The sequence below is a fragment of the Vulpes vulpes genome, chromosome 5 (assembly GCF_048418805.1).
Source record: "Vulpes vulpes isolate BD-2025 chromosome 5, VulVul3, whole genome shotgun sequence".
Lineage (NCBI taxonomy): Eukaryota > Metazoa > Chordata > Mammalia > Carnivora > Canidae > Vulpes > Vulpes vulpes.
The window spans coordinates 138,116,475-138,139,803 of record NC_132784.1 but is presented as its reverse complement, the minus strand read 5'-3'; the positions used below and the strand labels follow the sequence as shown (position 1 = coordinate 138,139,803).

At 53.9% G+C, this 23,329-nt stretch overlaps 1 protein-coding gene across 9 annotated transcripts in view; it reads right to left on the bottom strand.

The window, feature by feature from the left end:
- COBL (cordon-bleu WH2 repeat protein) overlaps nucleotides 1-23,329 on the bottom strand; it is a 247,739-nt gene that overhangs the window by 143,769 nt on the left and 80,641 nt on the right. For all 9 annotated transcript variants that reach the window (XM_072760092.1, XM_072760091.1, XM_072760095.1 and 6 more), the window contains exon 2: nucleotides 7,553-7,756. In XM_072760092.1, the coding sequence (XP_072616193.1) occupies nucleotides 7,553-7,756 (204 nt within the window). The remainder of the gene's footprint in view (nucleotides 1-7,552; nucleotides 7,757-23,329) is intronic.

The window sequence follows — 23,329 nt, the reverse complement described above, 5'->3', positions numbered from 1 at the left end:
CTTTGATGCCCCTGCAAAAATTTACCCAGAAAGATGGGGCGGGGGGAGCCAGAGCACAACGGCAGCGACGCCCCGACGGGCGGGGATGCTCTGCCCGGTCCCCGTGGCCTTCCGTTGCGGGTCTGCAGCCCTGAGCCTGCAGACGTCCACAGCTTCCCTGACCGGTGTCACTCACCCCCCCTGAGGCCTCAGCCAGGCCCTATGCCGCTGCCACAGGATAGAACTTTCCTGAGCCTGGAAGAGGCGGCCTGCGTACTCACATGCATTCTCGACACCTCCGGAGCCTGGCCCTCCGCACCCGGCCGCTGCCCCGCACGCAGGGCCCCCGCGCCGGCCGGCAGCTTCGCCCACCCCACGGCCGCTCCGGGAGGTTGCGCGTCCATCCGCGGCGGAGAGCTGCCTGGGCAGGAGTCCTGGCACCGCCTCTCACCCATTCTCAGACCTGCCTCCCCGTGCCTCGGTTTCCCCGCCAGTGAGGGCGTGCGGACGGCGCGCACCTGTTAGACACTTCGATGAATGAGCACTTGTAAGGCCGCGAGCCCGGGGCCGGGCGTGTGGTCCGTGTGATGTGCTTTGCAAAACGCAAGAGTCCATTTGTTCGCGTCTTTTCTACGTTGGGGTCCTGCGTGGAGGTGCCTTCTGTGGCTGGAGCAGAGCATCCCTGCGTGTGGCTGGACTGCGCTCGGCTCTCGGCACGCACCACGGTGGCCCAAGGCTCTCAGGAGCTAGCGTCCCTGAGACGCCGCTCAGTCAGCTTTCCCCAGGCTGCCGGAGAAGGAAAATAAGGCAACTGGCCGCCCGCAGAAGGCCGAAAGAAGAATCCGGCGTATTGAGAACGGGGGCTGCAGGGGCCTGGGGGGCTCGGCCGGTGAGGCACCTGCCTTCAGCTCAGTCATGAGCTTGGGGTCCTGGGGTCGAGTCCCGTGTCGGGCTCCCTGCCCAGCGGGGAGCCTGCTTCTCCCTCTCCCCTCCCCACAACTCATGCTCTCTCTCAAATAAATAATTTTTTTTTTTCAGAAAGTCAACTAGATCATCAGTGCTAAGAACCCAAAGCTCACCCACGGGGCCTCAGGGGACACCGAAGTTTAACACGTAATCCATAATCCGAAAGTCCGGGCAGGTTAAAGGTAAGAGAGCTGGGCCTCCCCTCAGGGTTTCCGAGCCTCTAGGACTGGTCTGCGGGTCTGCGTTTCTACCAAGTTCCCAGGGATGCAGCCACGGTTGGTCGGGGCCCGCACTTTGAAAACCACTTTACTCCTAGTTAACTCATGAAATGAGCATTTGGGACAAATGCTCCAATTGGATAGAAGGTCCCCTCAATGCTGAGTTTACAAGTTACATCAAGGTAACTACTTCTGGGGGCGCCCGGGTGGCTCAGTGGTTTAGCACCACCTTCAGCCTGGGGAGTGATCCTGGAGACCCAGGACCGAGTCCCGCATCGGGCTCCCTGCATGGAGCCTGCTTCTCCCTCTGCCTGGGTCTCTGCCCTTTCTCTCTCTGGGTCTCTCATGAATAAATAAATAAAAAATCTTAAAAAAAAATAAGCATCTGACTCTTGGTTTTGGCTCAGGTCATGACCTGGGATCGAGGGATCCAGCCCTGCATCGGGCTCCCTGCTCAGTGCAGAGTCTGCTTCTCTGTCTGCTTGCTCCTCCGTCACCCTCTCTTTCCCCTCTCTCTGGAATAAATAAATCTTTTTTTTCTTTTTTTTCTTTTTTTTCAGGCAGCTACCTCTGGACACGATGTTAAAACGAACACATTTAACGTGCACTTAGTTCGACTAAACTGGTCGAATGCAGCTTAGTTTCTTACGTGGAACCAAGGACAACAGGCGGCCCCGAGCCGTGAGTAAGGCCAAAGCCGAGAACGTGCGGCCTAGCAGCTTTGTGTGGCATCGGAGAGGCAGGATACGGCAAGATGGAAGCGGGCCCATGGGAGACCGGTCCCCATGGACGAGGTCAGGTACCAGGGAACACACGGACAGCACATCCAGCAGGACAACAGGGAGGCCAGGAGGCAGAAGAAGCCACAGCCAGAGAAGTCTGTGGGTCAGAGGCCGGACTCCAGGCTGGAGACTAGGGTCCCTGACAAGAGTCTGGTCTTGGGGAAGCCGGGATCCCGGGCCCAGCGAGGAGCCCCGAGGGCCCTGAGAGCAGCAACATGGCCAGGGAGGGGTGCCTTCACCTCGTGCAAGTCAGAAGCCGAGTCATCAGGACGATGGCTCCCCTCACAGACCCCAAATGCCTCTTGGGGCCACACAGCCCCCACAGTCTGCAAGAGGCCTCCATGTGCGGCACCAGGCAGAGTGGGGCGGGGGGTGCCAACTGGAGAGACGGGCCGTCTCTAAGGAATTCAGCTTTTCAATACGCCAGTCGGAGCGTCCGGACCTAGAGTGACACGTGCAGAGGCTGGGAGCCTGACGGTTTTTGTGGCCACATGTGATTCCACGAGCTGTTCCCTGGACGGGTGTGGACAGGTGGATTCAACACGAGGAGCCTGCTGGTTAGGTTCTCACCTTGGTGGCCTGCGCTCTCTCTCAGTCTGGCCTCACGCTCTTTGACCCGTATCTCTGGAGTCTGAGCCCAGGTCTTCCACAAGTGGGGCTTCACTGTGTGCTTCCCTCTTGGCCGGTGAGTCAATGCGCCCTCTTGGGGCTCCATCTCATGACCCTGGGATCACGACCTGAGTCAGACACTTAACCGACTGAGCCACCCGGGTGCCCCTGGACGCTATTTCGAGGAGGCCAGTGTGCCCTACATGTGAGGAAAGTCAATGTTCTGATGCGTTGGTTTCCTTATGACTCGCCTGCTGCTAGGATGGGGCCTTGTGTCCCCACTGGCCTGCATACTCTTGTTTGATGGAGACTCGGGGGCTCACGACGGCCCACAGGAGACTCGTGAGCACACAGCCACTACCCCGTCCAGGCTCTTGCATCTCCCCTCCTCAGTCCAGGTTCCAGCAGCACTGAATTCCCCATTTCTTGCACAAATTGGTGCAAATCTTGCAAATGAGTTTTATTTCCTTCTGCTCCCTGGGATGTCTTCCTCCCCGTTTCTTCAGAAATGTCAGGTATTCCGTATGCATTTCGCTAAATGCATAAATGATTATTTTCTTTCTCTCTTTCTCTCTCTCTTTTAATATATCAGGATCCCACAAAGTGAGAGTTCCCTGCTCTATGACTGGGATCACACCAAAACCCGATCATTAACGGCACTCGCTGTGCACCATTAAACAGCGGGTTTAGCAACGAATATACCTTGTCACAGGAGTAGTGCGCAGTTCATGACCTCCGGTCAGCCCCATCACCACCTTACCTCCTCCTCCCAGCAAAGATGCTCGGGAAGAAAATCCAGTAGAACCTGGTGTCTGATGATCACCGATTCTGACACTGTCATCGTTCAGCTGCTCTTGGGTCTCACCCAAACAAGCAGGAAAATGCAGCCTTCATAGGGCAGAAGCGTTTCAGAGAGGTGGTCCCTAGGAACAGTGCGCCAGGGCCTGGAAGATCAAACATGGTCTCCCGGCTGATGGGAAAGATGGTCTAACCATTCACGTCCGGCCACTGTGACCCCCGCAGGCTTCGTGTCCCAGGAATTTTTCCTGGGAGGATTCCAGGGCAGTGAAAGTGCTCCGTAAGGTACTAGTGCAGTGGATACGCGCGCAAACCCACAGCTCATACTACACTGGGCTGGAGTCTCATGCTGACGACGGAGTCTGGATGAGGACATGTCCGTGTAGGTTTACTGATCACAAAGAGCACCCCACTCTCCTGGGGGATGTTGATCCGGGGGCAGGAGGGACGTGGGAAATTTCTGTACTTTCCTCTTATTTTTGCTAGGAAACTAAGACTGCTCTAAAAAAAACTGAAGTCTTCTAAAAAAAGATATTCTTCAAAAAAAATGTAAATCGAACTAAACCAAAGCAACCTGTTAGCCAGTTATTTCAAGAACTGTCTTCACTCGGCCGTCTCCCCAGCACCTCCTTAACTCACTGGGCACCAGAGAAGAGCAAGCTCCCCCTTCAGCTCTGGGCGTCAGGAGCAAGAGGCCCTACCAATGCCTCGAGGGGCAGGATGGATGCAGGACACCCAGAGCTGATGGGTGCTCCCAGCCTCCCTCCTCTCTGTCCTGGAGCAGGTGTGCTCCATCCAGAAGGAACACGCAGACCCAACGCCCATGCTGCGAGCCTGGGCTGTTTGATAAGCTCCAAGACCTAAAAACCCTTGCACAGCTCTAAGCACATCCACGGTGAAGAGGGTCTGACGGCTTCTAGAGGAAGAATCACAGGGATGAACACCGAGGGAGATTTCCTGGATTCTGCAAAGGAGATGTTTGCCTTTTCCTGCCCCGGCCCCTTGGGCACGTGTCCCAACGTGGACCTGGCTGCTGTTTCCATCAATGCAGCCCCAACTCTCTAGAGGCTGACGCAGGTTAGGAAGCGTACCTACGCCAGTGTACTCTTTTGCTTACGGGAATTGTCTTCTCAAGAACCTTTTTTTTTTTTTTTAAAGATTTTATTTATTTTTTCATGAGACACACAGAGAGAAAAGCAGAAACACAAGCAGAGGGAGAAGCAGGTTCATGCAGGGAGCCCGATGCAGGACTCAAGCCCAGGACTCCAGGACACACCCTGAGCCAAAGGCAGATGTTTAACTGCTGAGCCACCCAAGCGTCCCTCAAGGATCTTCTCTCTCTCTCTCTTTTTTTAAAGATTTTATTTATTTATTGATGAGAGGCACAGAGAGAGAGGCAGAGACATAGGCAGAGGGAGAAGCAGGCTCCCTGCAGGAAGCCCAATGTGGGACCTGATCCTGGGACTCCAGGATCACTCCCTGAGCCAAAGGTGGATGCTCAACCACTGAGCCACCTGGGCTTCCAAAGGATCTTCTTTTTTTAACTGTGCCCCAATAAAAGTGATGGAGCTGGTGGCCTCCTTCTGCCATCCATATGCAGTGCTGGGAACGCCATCCCTAAATATATCCCGGAGCATTTCCCTTAGAATGACCTGGAACATGGGGGCACCTGGGTGGCTCAGTTGGTTGAGCGCCTGACTCCTGATTTCGGTTCAGGTCATGATCCCAGGGTTGTGAGATCGAGCTCTGAGTCGGGCTCAGCGCAGAGTCTGGTTGAGATTCTCTCCCTCTGTCCCTCTCCCCCGCTCACTCTCGCTCACTGTATCGCTAAGATAAATGAATCTTAAAAAAAAAAAAAAAAGAATGGCCCAGAACACAGATTCTCATGTCATAATCTCTACAAGAACAGACTGGCACTTTTATCCAAATTTCTAAATCCAAAGGAAGCTTTAAAAAAAGAAAAAAAGAAATCAGTCACATGCAGAATGCAACCCCCAGACTGCAATCACTAATGATTTCTCTAGGAGAATCACGTCAGGAAAAAGCCCGGTGAAGGGGCCGATTATACGTTAGGAAGTGCTTGTTGGTCCCACGGGGAGGCAGGCGTGCTCTCTAACAAGGCAGAAGAGGGAAAGCACATTGATTAAGTTAGTACATCGATTATAAGCAGGGGCCAGGAACTGGACCTCGACCCGCTGTGGTATTATTAAAGAGGATGACACCTAAAACCACGTCCCCAAGCGAGCAGCTGCTGAATCAGCGCCAGTCGTGATGCCAAGGACCCAGTTAAGGAAGCCCACGGGCTGCTGCTCCGACTCCCTTCATCCTGCAGGAAGCCTGAGAGAAGGGATTGTAACCTACTGCTGGAAAGGAGGGAGGTACTTTAACGCTCAACCTTTAGGGCTGCACCTGTTCTCATGGCGCCGCCACCGTGCTACAAAGTGGTAGTTTCTACTCTGCAAGGGGAAAAAAAAAAAATTTTTTTTTGAAGATAAAATTGAAGAATGTGTTCAGTTTGAAAATGGTCTTCAAAATAATATTCGTGCTTGTCAGGCAGGGGTTCCATCTCTCTGTGTGCGAGTGCAGAACGGGACTCACGGATGAGAGTACTGGAGACAAGGACCCACAAGGCCAATTTCCTAAGAAATATGTAACTAGGCTGAGTGGCAGGGGTCTCATGGGCATTCGCTTAGCGACAGACTCATCGAGGAGGATGCAGTAAACGTAGAATTTCTATATGTTAATCATACCTCGATAAAGTAGTATTTTTTTTTAGTGTAACTTAAAATTGGGTTGGGGCTGCCCGGGTGGCTCAGTCGGTTAGGCGTCTGCCTTCAGCTCAGGTCATGATCTCGGGGTCCTGGGACTGAGCCCCGCATCTTGCTCCCTGCTCAGTGGGGAGGCCTGCAGCAAGCTTCCTCCGGTCATTGTTCAAATATCCCGTGGAATAATTTTTAAGAGGTAAGCACCCATTTGCACATTAGGATGCCACCTAGGATTTTCATTCTAAAGCATAAACAGCTGAAGAGTGTGAGATTTCATCAAGAACCCAAATACTGATTTTTTTTATTTCTTTCTCTTCTTTCTTTTTCTTTCTCCTTCTTTCTTCTTTCTTTCTTTCTTTCTTTCTTTCTTTCTTTCTTTCTTTCTTTCTTTCTTTCCTTCTTTCTTCTCTCTTTCTTATTTATTCATTTTTTAAAGATTTTATTTTTTTTCATGAGAAGCACAGGGGAGAGAGAGAGGGGCACAGACACAGGCAGAGGGAGAAGCAGGCTCCCTGCAGGGAACCCGACACAGGACTCGAACCCAGGTCTCCAGGATCACGCCCTGGGCCGAAGGCAACACTAAACCACTGGGCCACTCGAGCTGCCCCAAATACTGATATTTTATAAAGTTTTCCATCGCTCTGTTCGGCACATCCACCAGAATAAAAACACCCACGGTGATGTGATCTCCTACATTATCCATTTTTTTAAAAAAATATTTGAGCAAACTGCTTTTTAAGATTGAGATATGTCCGATCATTCTCTGTTCTCATTTTCTGAGAAATGCGTCGTGTATTCCCTCCTGCCTCAGAATTAGACAAATATGTCTTTACGCCACGGTTGATCGCTCCATCATACCCTTATCGTAAAAACTGTACGAACGCTGAGATTTAATCCTTTGCTCCCTGTGACTTTGTGAACACATGCTCTTATACCCTGAGCTATCAGGAACAAGGGTCGTGGCCCCAAATCGATCAAACAACATGATGCATGTAAACGTGCAATTGGAAAACCGACCACTGGTTGTATTTCCACCTCTACGGGCCAGCCTGTCAGTAGGTACAGAAGAGGTCAACTCGGGAGGCTGCCCCACTGTCTAACTTCGGCGCCCAGGGTGCTGGCACAGGCTCTGGGGGCTGGCCACCTGCGTGGAGATGCCCACGGGCCTGTGATGCCCTCCTCCGAGCGCCCCCTGCGCCAGGACGGAGCCGTGCAGCCCGTGCTGCCCAGGGATGCAGAGGGGCCACGTAGCATATATGCTAGGGCATCTCAGGTGAGCCACTTCAGCTTGTCACCTAGGCCCAGATCTGTACCCCGGGCCCCACGTCCCACCGGACATGGGAGCCAGTGCAACCCAGCAGGGTCCACGTCCCAGGTCTCCTCGGCCCCGGGCCTGGATGGCGGGGACCCCTCCCCGAGGCGCACCAACCCTTACCTGCCATTGACCACGCTCTTCTTCTCCAGGCCGCTGGGCAGAACCACGGTGACGGCCACCGCGCTGTTCCGCAGGTTCTCCTTCATATGCAGCAGGTGCGGCGGGGGCCCGGGGGACGCGTCCCGGCGCGGCTTCGGTCCGCTGTGCGCGTTGGGCGTGGCGGGCCTCCCAGGAGGCGGGGGAGCCCGGGCCTTCATCTTCCTCCTTAAACAGCACAGAAGGAGCGCATGAGGCGACGCGTGCGAGCGTGCCCTGAACACAATCGCCGTGAGCATCGGCGGCTTTGCGGGACCTTCCCTCACGCCAGAGCATCCTTACGAGTATTTCTCCCTCCTCGGAAAAGCCTCCCGAGGGACGTGACCTTTTTAAAATCGTTATATCGGGATCCTTCGATACTAACAAAGGAGCCTCCACCCGTGGGCGGCCTCACTGTGGCTTCCACCCCCGGCCCCGCTCTGGATCCGTGATGTGCCCAGCCGAGGGCCCAGAACGCCGGCCCCGTGATGCCGGGACACGTCAGGATGGCCTGAGGACGTCCTCAATTAGCCCAAGAGTCCACCCAACCAACACCCGCCCACAGACCAGGGCGCGAGGGACACGGGTGAGCGTGTCGTCACCTTATTCCTCGCTACGCTTGGGCCTCCTCGTCCACTCTGCCAACGTGTGCACACGTGACACCGAGTCACCCGCTCCGATCAACATGAACATTTTGAGATTCTCGTCTCCTCTAGATTATTCAGGAAGGCGGACGGCCTCCTTGATACGTGTAGCTGGTTCCATACACGGGGCCGTCTACGTCTACGTGTGTGTAGAGATGCACACAGGACACTATGCGCACCTGAGCGCCTCACTTTACGTTTCCCCAGGTACTTTCTAGGAGCCAGCATTCGCCCAGCACCGGGGCTGATGCTAGTAATAACCTTAGGAAGGTCACCTCATTCAACCCTCAAAATATCCGGCGGCTGAGAAAATTGCGTGTCCCAGAGATTGGTGGCTTCCCTGAAGGCCCAAGGTCTTCGGTGTCGGACGCGGATGGGAAGCAGCTGAGCCTGGTCCCGGGGGCCGCTCCGGCCCGCCTCGCCCTGCTCATCCACAAAGTCCTAAGGAGCTTAAATGCTCCCGCAGCGCAATCTTCTTGGGGGCGCTCGGGCCCAACGTATCAGGCGTGGAAATTCCACGCCTAGAAATTGGTCCTAAGAAATAATCCCCCAAGAGGGCCCGTGGGAGGCTCAGAGGCTCCGTCCCACATCATTTCCAACGGCAAACAAAGTAATGGAGCCACAGGTCAACAAGGGACAATTTCAATAAAATACGGTGCTTTAAAGACAATGCTATACTGGTCCTCGGAAAATGCACTCTAACGGCTTGTAATCTGCCCAAGTAGTGGGAAAACAAATGTTTTTTACAAAATTTCATTTTTAAGAGATTTATGCATTATAGCGATAGATCATCAACAGCCTAGAAAGACGCACTAAAATATCTCTGGGTTATGCGTATGACATTTTGATATTTTCACTTCTCTGCATTTCCTACTTTTTCTATAAAATCACTTACATATGCATTACTTGTAAATCGAAAGAGGTTGCTTAAAATTGGCGGGGGGAGGGCGGGGGGACGGGGGATAGCAAAGGGGATTCAGAGCCGAGCACAGGCCACTGCCATTCATGTCACTGGTTAAGGCCAGGATTCAGGGCGACCTTCCGGTCTCCTCCTCTACGGTGACACGGAGACATAAACTAATTCCCTTTCCTTCTTGGTAAAAACCTTACATCTGGGTTGTAATTTTTTATCACTTGACATACTTTCTTCCTTTCAACTTACAGAAATGACAAAGGTGAAGTGGCCGTCACATACTGAGCGTGTGGAAGGGCCGGGTCTCATCAGTTCATCCGCCCTCCCGATGACGCTCCGGGGAGGTACCAGCCTTGTCCCCCCTTCACGGGCGAGGCTCGCGGGCCTGTCTTGAGCAGACTGGGCAGCGGGGGAGCTAGCATCAACCCGGACGGTCTCGGGCGCTGCCTTCTGCAGCCCGTTAGAGCAGATGTCCCCCCATTTTACGGATGGGAAGGTCGAGAGGCGCAAAGGCAGGTCACAGAGTCCTTCATTAGTGCACCTCGGGCCTAGGGCTGGGTGCTCGGGCTCTGAGCAAAGCCACCTGCTATTCATGTTTCCTCCCAAAAGTGCTTTCATGGCGGAAAATAAAAAAAGTTCCATCCTGGGGAAACGAGTCCATCTGCCCAGGGAGCGCTCTGTTGCTCTCCGGCACTAATAAAACCGTCCTGAACTCCTTCTGAGTCAAAAAGGAAGCAGCTCCTGATGCGTGTTTTATTCTCTCGGCTGGCGCCACGACGGGAACAGAGGCAGAGAGAGAAGAGACCCCCAGGTCCTCCGGCTTCTCCCCCATGGACGTCCCCAGCCGCTGTCGCCTGCACACATGCAGCGTCCTCCTAGCCGCCAGCCCCTGCCCGTGGGCCCTCCGGCCTCCTGGGACTCCCCGATCCCACACCCAGAGGCCGAGCGCCCGCCCCGGGGGCTGTGCGTCTTCTCAGAGCTGACCCCGCGTGCTGCGCCCTGACCCCAGCCCCGTGCAAGAGCTGCAGCCCCGCAGGCCGCAGGGATCTGGGGACGCTTCCTGTCCAGCATGGTGGGACGTGTGCACGCGCGTGTTTGAGCATCTCGCGTGCACACTGAGGTCAGCCCACGTTGAAAACACTGGGGAAGAGCAAACGGAGAGGCCCTGAACTGCTTCAAAGCACACGCCGGGTGTGTGCTTCCACTTGGACTCCGAGACCCGATGCCGTCGCACACCCGCCCCCCCGGGGCCCGAAAGCCGGGGCTCCTCCCTGGCCCTCAACCCTGGCCCCCTCGCTCTTCCCCACTCGCCTGGCAGCGGGTCTTATCCCAGCTCCTGGAAAAGCCACAGCACACCCCCTTGCCTCTGCCCCTGGCACACCTGCCTTGAAGGCTCTGCTCAGCTCCAAACCACATCTTCCCTGAAGCCTCTGGGTGCCCTGGCCTAAGGACACACGGCTGGGGCCGGTGGTCTCCCCGCTGCCCTGAGGAAGCCCATGGGAAGCCTACCATGCGCCCAAGTCCCACCACGGACCAGGGGGCTCCGTGTCACCTGAGGGCTGGGGAGGATAATGGATCACGCCACTTCCCCAGGACGGAGCCCCCTTACCATCACGACGGCACGTGGTCTTAGTCGCAAGTTCTGTATCACTTGCTGGAAGCAACGGACAGATTGTAAATGTAGACGTCGATGAATCTGTGGCTTCACATTTTCATTTTTCACGGAACAATATCTGCATAGTTTGAGGCGCGCACACGAGCCACTTTGCCCACACCCAGCACGGTGCCCGAGGTGTAGATGGGGTCGAGGCCCAGGTCAGAGGCCGTGTGCATGACCCTGAGCGCACAGGCCCCAGGGGAAGAAAGCTGCTCCCCGCCGGCCGAGACACTGGACACACCACCCGCCCCTCGCTGTCGACCTGCCCTCCCCACGCACCAATCCTGGTGCCTCGTTTCTTGGGTTGCATGTAACATCTCTGGAAGACAGCAGATGCTTGGATTTTTTAAAGATTTATTTATTTGAGAGACAGAGAGAGAGAGAGAGAGAGAGAGAGGGTGCATGCATGAGGCAGAGGGAGAAGCAGAGTCCCCGCTGAGCGGGGAGCCCGACGCGGGACTCGATCACGGGACCCTGAGACCATGACCTGAGCTGAAGGTTTCGCTGACTGAGCCCCCCGCGCCCCGACAGCAGATGCTTTATCAGGACTGTGTTAGCCCTCAATATTTAGACACCGCCCGGCACATCTATAGGCATTTACAGACCCCCCGATGGTGGTGCCCGCCAAGGTGCAAGGCACACAAGGCCAAGCCTGCAGGGACAGAGCCGACTTAGCAGCTCTCGAGGCAGGAATGATCCTGAAGGCATCGGTGCAGCGTACCTTCAACAGGCCGGGATTTGGAGACGTGAGGGAAAGACAGGAAGGGAGGCAGGAAGCTCTAGGGAAAAGATGAAGCAAAGGACGCCTCGTGGGCCGAATCTGCTCGGTGCACCGAGCGGCGCGGATGCTCTGCACCTCCGGGTCTCGCTGGATGCTCGGTGCACCGTGCTCAGGTGGTTCCGAATAACAGCGTCCCACAAATATTTGTGGATTATCTGCATCAAGGTCGCTGAGAAAGCGGGAAGGAACCAGAAGGTGGTTTTCGTGTCTGTTTTGTTCCAAGGAGAGGCCCGGCTCCTGTAGGAGATAGGGTCTGATTGGGAAGCGGGGCCGAGGAGCTCCATGATCCAGAGCCAGCTGGGGATTCCGGATGATCTGTGGGACCCAGGGTCGGGGGTGGGGGGAGCCCTGCTGGAGGCGGCCGGACTGCTGAGCACAGTTCTGGGGATGAACGGCCCCGGATGGGAGGGGAGGCAGCCTGTGGGGAGGGTGTGCGGCAGGAAGGCTGGTGGGCCCCCGAGAGGAGGAGGAGGGCCCCGCAATGTTTGGGGTCCTTAGCCTCTGACTCCAGTGCAAGGCTGGAAACAGAGGACGTGCTCTGGGAGGCGATGACCAGGTGGCTTTCGGTGGCCTGGCTCGGGGAGGGCTGTGACCAAGCAGAGCCAAGTGTGGACAAGGGAGGGAGCACCTGCACGGACTGAGGATAACTACTCCCCGAAAGCTACGGAGGTCCCCACCTGGAGCCTGCACGGCTGCAGCCCCAGCTGCCAACATGCCCTCCAGTGGGATCCCCTGCACCTGGGGGGTGCACGTCTGCAGCGGGGAGGGGGTGAGGGCTGAGCGGATGCACGGTGCTCACCACTTGGCCTGAGCCCGCCTGCTCTTAGCCTCGGACCTCACCCTCCACGTCCCAGGCAAGCCAGCAGGACCTCAGCCTCTGCGCGTGGGTCTCTTCTTTCTGGGTCTCAGCTCCACTGGTGGCATCAGGGGCTGGGCCGTAGGACACTATTCTAGTACACTAACTCACAGAAGATGATGAGCCCCAAACTACCACTATTATGTTATGATTAGCATTAGGGCAGTCGCTACGCAAGAAAAAAAAAATCAGAAATGTTGGCAAAGATGTGGAGAAGTTGGGACCCTTGGGTTCTGCTGGTGGGAATGCAAAGTAGGGCAGCCACTATGGGAACTGGTAGGAGGCTCCCCCTACCAAAAAAAAAAAAAAAAAATTAAAACTAGAGCGACCAAAATTCCTCTTCTGAGTCCGGGAACACCTTGGTCAGAGTACAGGTCTGTTTCCAGAGCGCCGCAGCACAGCCGCTGTCACAATAAAACTAGCCAAATGAGGGTTTTTTTTGGTTTCCCAATGCATATAAAAGTCACATTTACACCGAACTGTGGTGTTTAGTACGCAAGAGCATCACGCCTAAAAGTACAATGTGCAAACCTTAATTTAAAAATACTTTACTAAAAAAAAAAATTAAAAAATAAAAAATAAAATACTTTACTGCAGGGCCCCTTGGTGGCTCCATCGGTTAAGCATCCGGCTTGAATTCGGCTCAGGTCACAGTTTTAGGGTCACGAGATTGATCTTCCCATCAGGCTCGACTCAGTGTGGAGCCCGCTTGGGACTCTCTCTCGTCCTCTGCCCCTCTCCTGCTCATGGGTGCTGCTGTCTCTTTCTCTCAATAAATAAAATAAAATCTTAAAAAAATAAATAAAATCTTAAAAACATATTTTACTGCCAAAAAAGGCGTCATCTGAGGTCTCAGACAGTCATCATGTTTTCGCCGGTGGAGGGTCCGCCTCGCTGCTGGCTCAGGGTGCTGGTGGCTGAGGACAGCGCGGCCACGGCCATTTCTTACACTAAGACGACAATGAGCTTTGCTACGTGGATTGGCTCTTCCTTTCGTGAATGTTCTCTCCTAGCAGGTGATGCTGTCTGATAGCATTTCGCCCACAGAACTCCTTTCAAAGCTGGAACGAATGCTCCCCAACTCCGTCACCACCGCTTTATCGGCGACGTTCCTGTGATGTTCTGAATCCGCTGCTGTCACTTCAACAATCTTCACAGAGTCTCTCCAGGAGTAGTTTCCATCCCATGGGACCACTGCCTCCACTCATCCGTAAGAAGCAACCTCCATCCATCAAGGTTTGGTCGGGAGATGCAGCAAACCAATCCCACCTTTAGGCTCGACTGCTAGTTGTGCTCGTCTTGCTATTTCTGCGACACCTCCGGTTCCGTCCTCCGGGACAGTCTTGAACCCCTCAAAGTCATCCGGGATGGCTGGCATCGGCTTCCTCCCCGCTCCTGCTCGCGTGGACAGTCTGACACCTTCCCGTGAATCACGAGAGTCCCCAACAGTATCTAGAGCGGCGAATCCTTTCCAGAGGGTTTGCAATGGACTTTGCCCAGATGCATCAGGGGAATCATCGTCTAGGGCAGCCAGAGCTTTAGGGAATGTATCTCTTAAATAATGAGACTTGTATGTATGCACTGGGATATTCCTCAGCCATCAGAGACGACAGATACCCATTTGCTTGGACGTGGATGGACCTGGAGGGTATGATGCTGAGTGAAGTGAGTCAATCGGAGAAGGACAAACATTATATGTTCTCATTCATTTGGGGAATATAAATAATAGTGAAAGGGAATAAAGGGGAAAGGAGAAAAAATAAGTGGGAAATATCAGAAAGGGAGACAGCACATGAGAGACTCCTAACTCTGGGAAACGAACTAGGGGTGGTGGAAGGGGAGGTGGGAGGGGGGTGGAGTGACTGGGTGATGGGCACTGAGGGGGGCACTTGGTGGGATGAGCCCTGGGTGTTAGTCTGTATGTTGGCAAATTGAACACCAATAAAAAATACATTTATTATTAAAAATAATAATAATAGGACTTGAAAGTCAAAACGACAACTCGATCCATGGGATGTGGAATGGATGTTGTGTCACAGGCACGAAAACGACATTGATCTCATTGTCCATCTCCACCAGAGCCCTTGGCAGGTACGCAGCCGGCGAGCAGTCCTATTTTGGAAGAATTCTTTTTTTTTTTTTTTTTCCTGCAGGGGGTCTCAGTAGTGGGGTTAAAATATCTCATAAAACATGTCATAAACTGATGTACCAGGCCTTGTTGTTTTATTTACGGAAAACAGGCAGAGTAGACTTTGCACAAATCTTCAGAACCTTATGATTTTCAGGATGGCAGGTGAGCATCGGCTTCGGCCTCACGGTACCAGCCGCATTAGCCCCTCGCGAGACAGCCAGACGCCGACCTCTCCCCCGCCGGGAGGTCCTGGATGGCATCAGGGCCCACACAAGGCTGTTCGTCCACACTGGAAACCTTCATGAATTCTCCGAGCCAGGCCCTCCGGATGACTTGCTGCGGCTTCTCCATCAGCCCCTGCTGCTCCACTTCACCCTTCTCTGCTACGGACTCGGCTTCGTCCCTTACACTTCATGGGTCAACCTCCGCGAGCTTCAGACTCTTCTCCGGCGCCTTCCCCACCCCTCAGCCTTCAGAGAATTGAAGAGTCGGGGCCTCGCTCGGGATCGGGCTTTGGCTTCAGGGAATGTTGTGGCCGCTTTGATCTTCTTTCCCGACCTTGAAGACTTCCTCCGTATCAGCAATAAAGGCTGTTGGCCGTTCTTATCATTTGCGTGTTCCCTGGAATAGCACTTTGGATTTCCTTCGAGAGCTGCTCCTTTGTGTTCGCAGCTGGGTCGTCACAGGAGATCTTGCTTTCAGCCTGTCTTGGCTTTCAACGTGCCCTCCGCACTGAGCTCGGTCATTTCTAGGTTTTGATTAAAATTGAGAGACCTGCGGCTCTTCCCTTCACTTGCACACGCATGGGGAATTGTGGGGCTATTAAGTGGCCTCATTTCAGCCCTGGTTTGTGTCAGGGAATGGGGACACCCAAGGGGTGAGAGAGAAGGGGGGGGGGACCGTGGTCTGCGGGGCACTCAGAACTCACAAAATAGTTCAATGAAGTCCACTATCTTTCATGGACACGGTTCGTGATGCCCCAAAATAATTACAATAGCAACATGAAAGGTCGTGGATCACAGAGCACCCGGACAAATACAATAATACTGGGAAATTTTAAAATATTGTGAGAATTACCAAGATGTGACACAGAGACCCAAAGTGCTGGAAAAATGGTGCCAAGAGACTTTCTTGTAAACCTAACATTTACATTAAAAAAAAATGCAGTTTCTTGTAACCCTAACATTTACATAAAAAAAATGCATCTGTTTGGTGCAATAAGGCAAAGCACCATAACATGTCTCTGTCCATACCCCAAGGGACTGAGACACCTGAAAAGGTAGCCCCCTCCATCCACAGCAGCCTTATTCACAACAGCCCAAAGGTGGGAGTGACCCAAGCAGCCGTCTCTGGATGGAAAAGCAAAATGTGGTAAGTACACATTCTGGAATATTCTCCAGCCCCAAAGGAGACACATTCTGAAGCTCGCTACAACACAGATGACCTTGGAGGACCGTATCCTAAGGGGACAAGCCAGAGACAGACAGGCAAGTAGGCTGTGATTCCCATTACTTGAGGTTCCTACAGAGTCGGACTCCGGGAGATGCCAGGGGGCGGGGAGCTGGGGGCACTGACAGGTTTTGTGTCGCGGGTTTCACAGAGTTTCGGTGGTGCCAGATGGAGAGTTCGGGACACTGGCCGCTGGACAGTGTGACCAAGGCCCCGTGCGGACCACACGCTGGCAAACAGCACACTCAATTTCACGTTACTTGTCTTTGGTTACAACTGAATCACAAAATTTCATCCTAATAAAATGAGATGCTCATCCTGGTGAGTTTATCACGTCCGGCCTCTAAGCCCCTCACAGGGCCCCCTCCCGGGCACCCCTCAGCCCCCACCCCCAGCTCCCTGGCACAGAAGGAGTTCCTTTTGCTGAGCACCCTGGGGGACGAGAAGGCGATGCAGAGCCTGCCCAGGGTGGAGGGAGGCTGAGGCCCCCTTAGAGCGAAGGGGGTGGGTGAGGCTGTCCCCGCGTACCCCCCCCCCCCCCCCCCCCGTGAAGGACGCCTTCGGGAGCCGGGCCACAGGCTGGGCTGGCGTTGGGTTAGGCTTGGCTGTGCCTGGGGGCACGGCGATGGGGTCTCCCCTGCCTGCCTCCTCCATCCTCCTCCATCCAAGGAGCACCACAATACCTGGGGTCGGGCTTGTCTTTTCGAGGACGTAACCGTGTGCCAGGTGGAAAGCAGAAGCCGCCCAGGTGGAGAGACAGCCCGAGCTCCTCCGAGGCTGAGCACTGTCTCCACACCACACGGTCACAGCGCCGCTGGCTTCGTCTCCGTGGGGCGCACTGTGGCTGTTCCCGTGAACCCGCTCTGCCTCACTCCGCGCTCAGAAGCCACTGCCCTGCCAAGCAGGCGGCTCCCTTCCGGAAGGTCCCGGCAGGTGCCGTGCAGTCGGGCCTCCCCGGGCCTGGGGAGCACCTGGGCAGTGGAAAGGGCAGGGCCCCTCCCGGGCGCGCCCTGGGCAGGTGACCAGCTGGCACACCGACACAGGCGCCCTGCCTGCCTCTCCCTCGCCGTCAGGAGAGGCCGGGCCGGTCCCACGTGCCTGCGAGACTGAGTCAGCCAGCAAGCACCCCACCCCCACCCCACCCCTGCTCCCTCCGGGTGCAGGACTGGGTGCGCCCCCGCAGAAACTAGAAAACAAAGTAATATCTACAGAAACATCTCCGGCATTTCCAAGGTCATCAGTCAGAGCGCCACATGGCTTTAGCTTAAAACCATTGCGGGTTTCGTGTCCATGGGCAGGGCCGGGGCCGTCCACCTGCAGCGGGGGGCCGCGATCCCCCGGGGGGGCCCCTCGGGAGGCCGCAGCCTGCTCGGCTGGCGCCTCCTGGGCCCGAGAGTGCAGAGTCCAGGGCCAGAGTCCAGGCAGCTGGACTAAAGCCTAACTGTGGGGCGCCCCGCCAGCCTGGGGGAGCCCCGGGCATGTGGGGCCTGCACACCGAGAGGGACAACCCCCACCTCTCGCTACTCTTCCTCCCCGAGCGAAGTCCAAAGGGCTCTCCGCCTCATGGGTCTTTTTCTGAGCCTCCAGCACCTTCTCAGTGCCCAAGACCCGCAGCCGCCGGAGCCACTGGCCACCGGCTCAGCCGCCCGGCATGCCCGCCCAACGTGGGTCTGCTTTCCCCCCGGGGCACAAGGGAGCTGCAGCTCTGTGCCCTCGAGTCTCCCAAATTAAGGAGTCTGCTTTCCTCCTCGAAGATTCTGAAGTCAGACACGAGCCACCCGTGCTCGGGGTCATGTCACTGCCAGCGTCACCCTGGTCTCTCCGGCCAGCAGGTGGACGAACCCCCCCACCCTCCCGAGTGGCGGCTTGGAGGCATGCAGGGAGGCCCCAGCCTCCCGGGCCTCTTGCCCCCCAACCTCCCCGGTCTGGGCAGGCGGCTCCTGGGAGCAGGCCTGGCTGGGAGGGATGTAATCCTGACGCCACGGGACCATATTCTGTGCCCTACTGACTGTGTCCGTGGGCAGGAGCCAAGTGTGTCCACGTAGATAACCATCCGCCAAACAAACACGGTTGGCCCATCATGTCCCCAACCTCTCCGAGGTGATGACAACCGTTCTAAGTGGCCCTCTGCAAGCCCTGGGCTCCGAGGGCTCACGGGTATTACCGGGCGACCGCACAGGTAAAGACAGAACCAGACAGGCTGTGCTCAGGCTTAGGAAGGCCTCCGGGTTCTGGGCGGGTTCGAGAAGCGGCCTGCGAGCCGCGATATGCAGTCAGCGCGAGGTGGTCAGGATGGGGGGGGCACGAGGCTGTTCCCAGCAAGGGTGACGGGGGTGGGGGGGCTGAGCATGGACTGGGTCGTGGAGGGAGGGGGCTGAGCGTGGACTGGGTCGTGGAGGGAGGGGGCTGAGCGTGGACTGGGTCGTGGAGGGCCTTTTCGTTCCCAAGGAGCCACACCAAACCACACGGCGTCGGCTCCTGAGGCACACGCACACACACCCGCACCCGAACAGCTCTGGGAGGCACGTCCACAAGCCAGGGCGACTCAAGGCGGCGGAGCACCAAATCCAACGGAGACCCAGGGCCGGTCACAGTGCAGCAGAGGGGGGGGGGGTTCCAAAGACTCAGCAGAGCGCTCCCCGCGCGGGCGGGCACCAGCGCCTTCCAGAGGAGCGTGTGCTGCACGGGAGGACGCGCGGCGGGCCGGGTAGGGAAGCTGCTGGGAGCGGAGCCCGCTGACGGTGCCAGGCCTCCCGATGCAGGCCCTGGGCGGCCCCCGGGAGACAGGCACGTGGGCAGCTGCCCCCCACCCGGTACCCCAGCATCCGGGGGTCTGGGGGGGACCCCGTACTTCCAGGTCGCCCACGCTGGCGGGGTATGGGGCTTCCGAGTGGAGCGGGTACGGGGGCCGGGGAGACGCGCTGGGTGCCGTCCTAAGAGCGCAGGGCCCCGGAGCCCCCTCCGCACTGGGCTGGGACTCCGTGGGTACCCCGCGAGGATGAGGACGCGAGGACCCGTCGAGAGCCTCCAGGGCGCTTCTGCCCTGCGTTCTAGCAGGAACTACTGAACTTCGTGACCGAGGGGGATGGTTTCGGGCCGTCCACCCGTGCACACAGCAGGCCAGGAGGCGCTAGCTGCATCAGCGCGGCTCTCCCCGCCGAAGGCACCAGCGACTCACAAGGTGCGCGCACGGTGATGGGCCTGCAAACACCCCGGGCTCTGTGCCCACACGGCCAGAACGGGTCACAGGCTTGAGAGCTTGAGTTTCCGTGTAGACCGAAGCGGGTAACAGATACAAGACGAATGGCGCAGGACCCGGCCAGCAGTGGAGGCTCGGGGCCCCGTCTTTACAAACTCTCTTAGGCCCGAAGAGGGTATCTGACCCAAGGAGAAATCTAAAACAGACTCGGTCCAATGTGAAGTTCACCTGCAGCAAAAAGGTGCCCCTCGGGGGTGTGGAAACTTCATCAGGTTACAATGTGCTTGGGTGCACCTGCTTATGTCTTTAGAACAATGTTCCAAAATGATTATAAAATTCTTAAGGAAAACTTTTGTGCAAAAAAGACCTCAACTCTAAAACACGTTTTTCTTTGAATCGGGGTTTATTAATCCCTAAAGATCTACAAATGGATCTGTTGGCAACCCAAAGGGTAAACGATTTTTTAAAATGGTGCAATCAGGTCTATATACATATACATAAATGTGTGTGTGTGTGTGTGTGTGTATTTAATTAGTAGCTTCCCACACTCATCGTCTGCATTGTACTCACAGCCACACCTGTTCAGTACCAGTGTTGGGTGGGGTTGGGACCGGGTTGGCAGCAGAGACTGAATGATGCCCCCTGCACCGCCAGGGTCAAGGGCTCCCCAGTAGTTCAAACCCAAAGTCTTGTGCCGCTTCAGAACTGAACATGCTTGTTCTCTGTTGCCCAAAAATGTGATGAGAAGGTCCTGCCCTTTAACCAGCCATACAGTGTTACATAGGCAATGAGGAGTATTTGATTTAACTACTTTTCAGTGTTGTGTTTGCATGCATTACCAAACAGACCCGTCAAATTAACGGGATCTTGTTTTTTTTTGGGGGGGAGGGTCTTGTTATCTACACTGAAAAGCAACCATCAGCGCGTCTGGGTGGCTCAGTTGGTTGAGCGTCTGACTCTAGCTTAGGTCGCGATCTCAGGGTCGTGAGCTCAGGCCCCACGTTGGGCTCAGAGTCTCCCTCTCTATCTCCCTCTGCCTCTCCTGCTCATGCTTTTTCAAATAAATAAATCTTAAAAAAAAAAAAAAACAACCATAATGCAGATGGCATTGATGTAAATGGTGATCATTGTCTTAGAGATTTTTATTATTATTATTATTCATGAGAGACACAGAGAGGGGCAGAGACAGGCAGAGGGAGAAGCAGGCTTCCTGCGGGGAGCCCGATGTGGGACTGGATCCCAGGATCCCGGGGTCACGCTCTGAGCAGAAGGGAGATGCTCAACCATGGAGCCACCCAGGCGTCCCATGATGATTATCATCTTAAAGTCAAAAGATTAATGTGCACAGTAAGAAACTGACCTACATAGACTTTTTACATAACTTTTTACATGTCAGATTGAATGCTGGTGATCTCAATCAAGTGTCATTGTCATGTAAAGGGAGTGGAGGGTTGTGATTCAGAGTGAGAGCCACGTGGCTAAGGGGCAGGCAGCCTCAGATCAAAGCCTGGCTCTGCTGCTTACTAGCTGTGTGCTCTCAGCAACTGACAGAGGCCTGTGCCTCAGTTTCCATATCTGGAAAATTGGAATGATCTTGTAGGATCACTATGATAATCCAACATAATGATGCTCATGAGTACAGAGACAGGCCAGCACTCAAGTTCATAATAAGTATTAGGGACAACAGCCTCTCATTAACAACTAACACTTTCATTACTGCGACTTTTGTGCTTTATCTTGGGTAATTTGTATAATCTACTTTCATTTAAAAGGAGCCTACTTACCTAGCTTTATGCCTGTAGGTACTGGAAAACTGTAATACATTTAATTTAACAAAAGGAGTCAGGATCATTGTTTTGGGGGAGTCGTGAGACCACTTCTTATACCATACACACAAATAAACTCAAAATGGATTAAAGACCTAAATGTGAGACCTGAAACCATAAAACTGCTAAAAGAAAACCCAGGCAGTAATCCTTTGGACTTAGGCCCTAGGAATATTATTCTGCATCTATCTCCTCAGGCAAGGGAAACAAAAGCAAAAATAAACTATTGGGGCTTCATCACAATAAAAAGGTTTTGCACAGCAAAGGAAACCACCATCAAAAAAATAGACAACCTACGGGATGGGAGAAGATATCTGCAGATGATACATCCAATAGGGGGTTCATGTTCAAAACATATACAGAAATTATATAACTCAATGCCAAACAACCCCACAAACAATCCATTAAAAATTGGGCAGAGGACCTGAAAACGTATTATTCCAAAGAAGACATCCAGTTGGCCAACAGACACATGGGAAGACGCTCAGCATCACTCTTCATCAGGGAAATGCAATTCAAAACCCCAATGAGATACCACCTCACACCTGTCAGGATGGCTAAATCAAGAAGAAAAGAAATAGCAGGTGTTGGCAAGGACGTGGAATAAAAGAAACCTTCATGCACTGTTGGGGGAGATGCAAACTGTGGAAAACAGCATGGAGGTTCATCAAAAAATCAAGAATAGAAATATTTTTAGAGGCATCTAGTAGGCCCTAGGAGGCAGATAGGGCATCTAGGTCACGTTGCCTAACATGTATGGAGGGTTCTGGTTTAAGTGGATTACAAGCGGCTACACTACACGCACTTGGCCCCTTGCACTAAGGTGTCTGCGAGGCCACTCTAGCACGCGCACTATGAGTGCTTCAGCCCCTGGGCCGAGCCCTCCCACGCCAGTGCCTTCCCCGTGATGTTGGGGCTCTTGCCCTTCAGCACAACCTTCAGACCCGTGAAGGAGAAGGAGGATTCTGAACAATGCCGCAGAGCCCTGGGACTCCTAATACTACGCAGATGGGAGTTATGCAGGGCTGTGTCTTCCTCTCACAGAAGTTTTTTTATTGTTTGGTGTTGGGTTTATTTTGGCTTTTGTTGTTGTTTGATTTCGGCCATGGGACGGTGGCACAGCCTTGCCTCAGTGGGAGATGCAGCATTGAGTATCAAGGGTGACTAGATGGGGAATGATTTTTCTGTGAGTCTTTCCACCTACTGCTAAGCGGTATTTTTTATACGGAGTCATTCTCCTTTCTAAGATAAATATGCCCTCCAACTTTAAAAAATAAAAAGTGCCGTAGTGCTATCTAGTAATTCCATTGCTGGGTGTTTACCCAAAGGAAATGAAAATACTAATTCGGGAAACTTTCTGCACCCCTATGTTTACTGCAGCATTATTTACAACAGCCAAGCTATGGAAACAATCCGATTATCTGCTAATAGATGAATGGACAAAGAAGGTATATGTATATATATATATATATATATATGAAGGTACACACACACACACATATACATCTATCTATCAATATCTATATATACACAGACAATGGAATATTACTGAGACATAAGAAAAGAATAAGATCTTGCCAGTTGCAACAAGATGGATGGATCTAGAGGGTATAAAGCTAATTGAGTCACACAAAGACAAATATCTGATGATTTCACTTATATGTGCATCTAAACAAACAAAAGAAATAAGCAAAGAGAAACAGGAGACTCACACACGGAGAGAACAAACTGGTGGATGTCAGAGTGGGGGACGGTGGGGGATGGGCAAAATAGGTAAAGTGCAGTAAGAGCTACAAACTTCCAGTTAGGAAATAAGTTAAAGGGCAGCCCAGGTGGCTCAGCGGTTTAGCACCACCTTCGGCCCAGGGCCTGATCCTGGGGTCCTGGGATCAAATCCCAGATTGGGCTCCCTGCATGGAGCCTGCTTCTCCCTCTGCCTGGGTCTCTGCCTCTCTCTCTCTCTCTCTCTCTCTCTCACACAAGAATAAATAAAATCTTAAAAAAGAAAAAAGAAAAAAGAAAAGAAGTCAGAGGGACGACAAGTAGAGCACAGCGCCTACAGTCAGCAGGACTTTACAACATGGTCAGGTGACAGATGGCAACCACTCATTGTGGTGAGCGCCAAGCAACGTACACAACTGTCTAATCACTATGTTGTATGATGCAACTAATATAGCGTCATATGTCAACTATACTTCGGTAAAAAAAAAATAAAACACAATAAAATATTTAAAAATAAAATGGGTCCCTACACTATCAACTCTGAGACAGGCAGTCAGATGGGAGTCCCAGGGTTCACTGGGTGT